Below are 7,939 nucleotides of genomic sequence, written 5' to 3'. Positions count from 1 at the left end.
GGGGGGGGGAGAAATAATAATTATTTCGCTTTTACCAAAATTTTCAGTCTTATGAAATCAATTTGGAGGTGCAGCATGAACAAGCCAACTATGCAAAGAAGATCTAACGCGACAATACAGCACATCTATCAGCTGTGTCCCGCTTGTGCGAATTATCTTCTTGTCTTACTCGATCTAAGTGCTGCCTTTGATACCATCGATCATTCAATTTTGATCAAGGGGTTAGGCCATAGCTTCGGCCTATCTGGGACTGTTCTTGAATGGTTTGAATCCTATTTGTTTAATCGTACACAGTCTGTACTTGTAAATGGGGAAATGTAATCCATTTTCAGCTTGCAATTTGGCGTGCCTCAAGGGTTCGTGCTCGGACCACTCTTATACACACTATAAACAAAGCACTTAGGTTCAATAATTAGAAAGCACGAAATTAACTACCACAGGTACGCGAGCGACACTCAGCTGTACAAGTCTGTTTTACCCACAAATTTCAATTGTCTAGTTACCATCATGGAAAAATGTATTGTGGAGGTAAAAAAAAAATGGTTGATATCAAACAGACTTAAAATGAATGATGATAAGACTGAAGTTCTGTTTTGCAATGCCAAACCAGGGCTATTGTTTTGCAATTTTGACCATATATGTATAGGAAATGATAACATCTTTTTCACAGATAAAGCGAAAAATCTAGGAGTTTATTTTGACTGCAAACTTTCTAATTTATTTAGAACTATGCAGAATAGGACAAATGTCAACATATCTTAGTGTTAATTCCATCAAAACCATCGTCTCTTCTTTTGTCCTTTCACGTCTAGACTACTGCAATTCTTTGTTTGGGAACTTTCCCACTTAAACGTTAAATAGGTTACAGCGACTCCGAAACCAAGCTATAACTTCAAATTATAATCAACGAAACACTCACATTTTTCCCAGGCCCCCGAAGACATTCCATTCGTCCCTTTCGAACACTTCCACCGTAAGAAAGGCGTCTTCGCCAGTCACATCAAACAAAACTTTCACGGGAACCTGGAAATGGCGGAGGCGAGGAGGGTCATGGGAGTTTATGACAACAACATGTTCGCTACTGCCTGGATCACCTCGTCGCTGATGGAAGCTTATCTGTACAGTGGCGCCCCCAAACCGTCCACTAAACAGCTGAATATGGCGATAGACGTTAGTATTATTGATATTGATACTATAAATAGCCATTGTAGTGAGTACTATTATAGTTATTAGCGTGAATACTACTGTATACCAATTGGCGTGACTACTTCACATGGCTATTGGTGTGAGTAATGGCCATTGACGTGAGTACTGTATACAACCACTGAAAGGAGTACTTTATCGAGCGATTGATGTGAGAATTGTACATAGCTGCTGCTTCCGTGGGTGTTATATATTTTTAAATTTACTTAGCTATTGAAGTGAGCATACCCATTTTATGTAACCCAACCAAATCTTCCAGTATATAATTGTTCAAGACGGCTATACACTCCCGTGCCCAATCCTCGACTCATTTCCCCCTCTCGACTCCTCATTCCAGCCCCTCTCCCCACACCCCCCCCCCCCCCCCCACCCCCCACCCATACATACATACACACACACACATACACATACATACATACACATACATACATACACACCCAACTTCCCAACCCCTCCCACCTTCCCCACCTCCTCTCCCTTTCTATCCAACTCCCCCCTGTCACCTTCTTTTCTTTCCTTTTTTTCCCCTCTCCCCATTCCCGACCCCCTCATCCTGCTCTCTTCACAACCCACATCTCCCCTCATTGCCCACAGCTGGCAGTACCAACTCCTCAGTGAATGTGGTACTGCCACTGATGTGCCCTCAAAGGGAGTATAACGTTTGTAAGTTGTAGAAACTTCAGTTTGTTTAGCTATAATTGACTTTTAAAAATAGACACATTTGTTCATTTTTATGGATATTATTCATTTGCATACTGCTGTCCAACACTAGCTTAATTTCAACTGACTTTTTTTCTGTCATATTCATAGGCACTAGTTGATAGAAGACAATCTACTTAAAAATATGTAAGCGTCTGGTCTTTTCACTTACAAATCCGATTTATTATGCACATTTAGAAATTTATTTTGAAATCATTAAAGGAAGCGCAGGTAATTAGTTTTTCATGACCAAATCCACCAAATTCGAGTGGCTAAGGGGGAAAAAAAGAGTTTGGGAGGGTGCAGTGTAGGGCGGTGTTCTGCAAACACAAACGACATCCCCGCGAGATCAGCTCACTGCCGCTCTAGTTGTGGGGTCTGGAGGATTGGCGAAGGGTTTGGAAGGGAAAACGACATAACTAAACAAAACAGTATTCTACAATAGATTTTTATTCGTGGGTGGTTGGCATGTGCTCTGATATGGCTGAACGAAGTTTGGCGACCCCGTTCTACAGTTTAGACACCTCTTTCTGTTTCCTCTTTTGTCCCTGCAGTCAATGGCTGATCACCACGACAAGAACAAGGACTACGACAATTCTCTGATGACCTTCTGGGAACAGATTTTCAACAAGAACACTTCTTATTACCAGTCTACACCTTACAATCTGTTGGTATGTAATGGGTACATTATGATGACAGTCAGGGGGGGGGGTAGAAACAGAATAGTTATGGATGCTACTATTATATGGAAGGTGGGATAGAAACAAAGGTAATGGCTACATTCTTGTGATTGCCCGGGGGGGGGGGGGGGGCTGAAAGGTTATGGCGGCAATTTTCTGGTAGGTGAGAGAGAAATTTAGAAAGGTTGTTGCCACGTCTTTATCGATGATGGCATAGAAATATAGAGGCTGTTAATACGTTCTTGTAGTTGATTGATAGAAACAGAAAGGTTCTGGCTACATTTTGGTGGTAGGTAGGATATGAACAGAAATGTTAAAAGTACGTTTTTCTAATTATGGCTACAATAATGCTGTGATAGGTGATACAAATACAGAGAGATTGTGATTGCATTTTTGTAGTAGATGGGACACAAACAGATACAATTGTAATAAGAAGGATAGAAACAGAAAGGACATGGCTTTTTACTTCATTTTAAACAGATTTTCCTCGTAACTCCGACCTATAGCATTTCACACAAAAAATGTTGTATACAAAAGTTGATGTTTTGGGGTTTGTTTGCTTGTTTGTTATGTCTTTTCTGGATTTTTTTAAAATTTGGTTTTATATTGTCAAATACAAACCAGTTCACACTTTGTTGAATGACAGTTCGTTTCGATTTTGGTGAACATTCTTTTGAAGGTTATTAAAGCTGGCTCCTTCCCTCTCTCCCCCCCTTCACTCCTTCCCCTCCTCCATCCTAATCCCTCTCTTCCTCATTACTCTTTTCCTCCTCTCCTTTCCCTCTCTTTTTTCTCCTCTCTTCTCCTCTCCTTCCACGCCTCCCTTTTCTCGTCTCTTCTCCCTCCCTGCTCTCTTTTTTCCTCTCTACCCCCCCCCTCCCCCGCTACCCACACACACACACCATGCTTTTTCCCATTTCCAGGAAATTTTCAAGGAAGCGGACAAACTTCCCACGGAGGCTATCGAGGCTCTGCTAGAGAAACTGGGGCTGGGCTCTTTGGCGGAAGCCATTAAGCAAATCCTTGAAGGAAAGTAAGGGCCGGTTGGACGTTATGACTTGTGGTTGTTACTGTTGCTGTTGTTGCTGTTTTGTTGTTGCTGTTTTGCTGTTGCTGCTGCTTCTACTGCTGCTGCAGCTGTTGTTGTTGCTGCTGCTGATGCTATTGTTTCTCCTGCTGCTATTCTCACTTTTGTTGTTGCTACTTTTCTTCATCTACATTATAGGTATACGTTTGTTTGATGGTATGTGGCATCTATGTTTGTGTATGTGTATGTGCATGTGTGTGTGTGTGTGTGTGCATATGTGTGTGTGTATGTGTGTGTGCGTTTATGTGTTTGTATGCGTATATATGCGTGTGTTTGTGTGTGTGTGTGTGTGTGTGTGTGTGTGTGTGTGTGTGTGTGTGTGTGTGTGTGTGTGTGTGCATGGTGTGTGGAGTGTGGGCCGGTTGGACTGTTGTTGTTGCCGTTGTTGATGTTGTTGTTGTTGTTGTTGTTGTTGTTGCTACTGCTACTGTTGTTACTACTGCTGCTGCTATTGCTGTTGTTGTTTTATGTGGTATGATTGGATTTTTAATGTCTTATTGTTGTTTGTGTGAAGGACGTGTGATTACATGTATTTTTCCATAGAGACGGATACGTGTATATGAATTATAGTTTCGTTTATCTGTGAGTAGGGGTGAGTAGATGCTTCTTCTTTCCTATGAAACATCTATCGTCCTAATCTCCCCTTCTTCTTTTTTATGTTTGTTACTCTCTTGTGACACCTCTGATCTTCTGGCGCTCATATGACCTTATGCAGTTGCGAGCGCCGTAAAACCTCTACTAAAACTAAAACTAGGGGTGTATACTTGTATGTATTGAGGTTTCGTTTATATGTCCAGGGGCTTTATCGTGGTCGAGAGGTTACAGTGTTTGCCTCTTATTCAATAGGTCACGGGTTCGAATCCGGAGACAGGGACGGAACTTATATATTCTTCTCTAAATGTTCTTCTTTCACATCCTTTCCTGCTCTCTAACAAGGTTCTGCCGTCTGCTTTCATCTCCACTTCTGCCCCACCCCCTCACCTCCTTTGTCACCTCCTCTGGGATCCTGACTCTTTCTGCAGTCTTTCTACTGCATCTACTTGGCTCCTTCTTACTGTTGTCTTTCAGCCACACCCCTCATCTTCCGGTAGATAAGATCTACACCTTGCATTCTCGGACAAGGGCAAAAAATCTCGGAGGTCTCGCGTGCAAGTTGCGCGCTTTAAAGATCCCCTGGTGGGCTAAAATCGATAAGAGTAGTCGGTCGCCAAAATTTCCTTCCAACCGAAAAGGTTTAATTTGTCCCGCGTCGTAAAACATTTACAAAAAATAGTTTATTTGTCCTTAGGGATAGACAATATATAGTGTGGTTTTGTTTATCTGTCACTAGGGATAGACGATATGATTAATGTATTGTGGTTTCGTTTGTATGTCCTTAGTTTAGTTTAGTTTTAGTAGAGATTTTACGGAGCTCGCAACTGCATAAGGTCATATGAGCACCAGAAGATTAGAGGTGTTACAAGAGAGTAACAAACATAAAAAAGAAGAAGGGGAGAAAACGACAATAGATGTTTGATAGGAAAGAAGGAGCAAACCACACCAGAGCACCCGCCAACCACCCACTTTGTATGTCCGTAGGGACGGATACATGAGAGCCTTCCACATACCGCCAGACTTTGACGACACTTTCGTTAACATGGGACTGGGTTCTCTCCTGTACGCGGCAAAAACAGACTTCCCTGACGCTTGGAAGAATTGGAATAACCAGAACAAAAACCTTACCTCTGGTAAATCTTTCGTACTCAGGCGTTTAAAACTCATGTGCAAAAATATAAGGACGGGCATGCTGAGTGTTTGTGAGAAAAACGCAAAGAGAGAGAGAGAGAGAGAGAGAGAGAGAGAGAGAGAGAGAGAGAGAGAGAGAGAGAGAGAGAGAGAGAGAGAGAGCGAAAGTGAAAGGGGTGGGGTGGGTAGAGAGAGACGAGACACACAGAGTGACATATAGACTGACAGATAGACAGACAGACACATAGATAGATAGAAAGATAGATAGATAGATAGATAGATAGATAGATAGATAGATAGATAGATAGATAGATAGATAGATAGATAGATAGATAGATAGATAGAACAACAGAGGGACAAATGGGTCTCATGGGTACCTCTGTCCACCTTCTATATCTCTATAACTGTTGCGGACGTTGTTTCAGCCTTCGACGCCCTGCGGAAGTACGCTTACCGGCCGTTTTCAGACGACAGTGACGTGAACTCCATAGACCCCAGGACCTACCTGTGGATCCGAAAGTTCCTGGACGAGGCTAAAGCTCAAAGGAAAAACGTCACACTCGTGCCAACGTGGGTAAGTAGTATTAGTATAGTATAAGGTTTTACGGCGCTCGCAACTGCTAAGGTCATATGAGCGCGCGAAACACAAGTTGTTCACCTAACGTGGGTAAGGGAAAGACTACAATCTCGAGTGTGGTGAGAACGTTTGTTTCAGCGGCCCATGGGGGCGCGGGCTTAGAGCTGTTCCCGTCGTTTTATGCAAGAAAAATTCTGAAATTATGGAAACTGAGCCCAAAAATGTGAAATTATGCGATTCTGTTAATTTTATCAAAGAATGATAAAGGTAAATAATCAGAAATTCTGCAAAAAATAATCAAATTTTGCTAAATTATGCGGGGTGCATAAAACCACGGGGACAGTTAGAGAGAGAGAGAGAGAGAGAGAGAGAGAGAGAGAGAGAGAGAGAGAGAGAGAGAGAGAGGAGAAGGAGAGAGAGAGAGAGAGAGAGAGAGAGAGAGAGAGAGAGAGAGGGGGGAGAGAAAGAGAGAGAGAGCGAGGAGAAAGAAAGAGGAGAGATTGAGAAGAAATGCGAGAGGGAAGAGAGGGAAGAGAATAAGAGAGATAGAGAGAGAGGAAAGAGTAACAGACAGACAGAGAGAGAGACATACACATACATACATAAATAAACAAACAAACAAACACACACATGATAACACTCAAGCGCTCATTATCGAGGAAATAAAAACAAAACAAAACAACAATCTACTGAAACAACTTGAACAGATGGGTCACGGGAAAAGATCAGGACAAAGCAATTTTTTTATTTTGTTTTTTGTTGTTGTTGTTTTGGGTTTTTTTTTTGGGGGGGGCGATGATATTTTTTAAAGAACCCACGAGGAAAATTGAGTCTTGATCGCCAAGATCTGTTTATGATTTGGAACTTGATGAATAATAATGATAAATAATAATATGTATTTTGTGTCCCCTGTGTTTTGAGATTTCTAGTTTAAGTGGACACCGGCACGTACATAACTGATTTGGAAATTTTCACACTCCTGAAAATTTGCAGGCTTTGTTCAAGCTAGTTTATTTGTTATCAATCATAATGGTGTCTAATTGAGTGTCGAAGTAACCGCATTTGTCGTTTCCTGGTTTCTTTTATAAATTGTCCATTTAACATAAAAACATAGGGGTTTTTAAAAAAAAATAATTTTGTTTCCACTTATTTTGAGCCGTACGATTTTTAATGCATGTAGATCTATATAACAGTAATCCTGATTTGTCTTTCAAGCAATTTTTTTTCGACTTAATAGATTAATGTCAAAGGGCACTTCTCCTCGGTACGGGTGGCTTTTTTTCTGTATACATTCATGTAATGTTGAAAAATGAACATATGTGAGACGTGCTGACAAAATGAGTTACTTCTCATATTTTAGCCCTGTAGAAATAGATATGTGAAATTGATCAGCTGAGTTTTTACAATTCACTTGTTGGAAATAATAAAAGACAAGGTAAACTTGAAGAAAATGACATCAGTTGAGAGTCTACAAATTTACTCCTTTGTTGATTTTCTGCCGATATCTCCGTTTGTGAAGTGCGAGAAGTAACTCATTTTGTCAGCACGTCCTACATATGTATTTCATAGTAGATTCTATTTTACTTTGTTAGGTTCAAACAGGCAATATCCCTTTTGAACACATGATAGTTGTATGCTTCCAAAACCAAAGAATTTTGAACAAGCGTGGAGTCATATAATTATAGAAAGAAAAAAAAATAAGAGTACACTTTCTCTATTTCTTTCAAATACAAAGTATGGCTACATGGATTGTTGTGAGCTTTGTTGCATTATTATAAGCCGTCACATTATTTTGGCTCAATAAGTTATTAGTTAATAATGACAAAGAGAAAACATTGTTGACTAATATTCGGGCCAAAACCATCCTTTTTATACTGTTGATTTAAGACAAATTGATTCAAGATTACTTATAAAAATTTGTCCCGGCACTCAAAAGTTATCGGCAAAGGAACAAAAATCAAAACCAAC

General features: G+C 40.6%; 1 protein-coding gene across 1 annotated transcript in view; it reads left to right on the top strand.

Annotated features, from left to right (window-relative positions):
* The window catches only part of LOC101854700, a gene marked incomplete in the record, with an annotated part of 22,662 nt that overhangs the window by 3,773 nt on the left and 10,950 nt on the right, over nucleotides 1-7,939 (top strand). The window contains 5 exon segments of the mRNA XM_035968479.1: nucleotides 931-1,170; nucleotides 2,457-2,573; nucleotides 3,506-3,615; nucleotides 5,248-5,396; nucleotides 5,820-5,968. Of these exon segments, the coding sequence (XP_035824372.1) occupies nucleotides 931-1,170; nucleotides 2,457-2,573; nucleotides 3,506-3,615; nucleotides 5,248-5,396; nucleotides 5,820-5,968 (765 nt within the window).

Source organism: Aplysia californica, unplaced genomic scaffold, assembly GCF_000002075.1.
Source record: "Aplysia californica isolate F4 #8 unplaced genomic scaffold, AplCal3.0 scaffold00061, whole genome shotgun sequence".
NCBI lineage: Eukaryota > Metazoa > Mollusca > Gastropoda > Aplysiida > Aplysiidae > Aplysia > Aplysia californica.
Note: the sequence above shows the minus strand (reverse complement) of the source record. Positions and strands in the feature narration are given on the sequence as shown.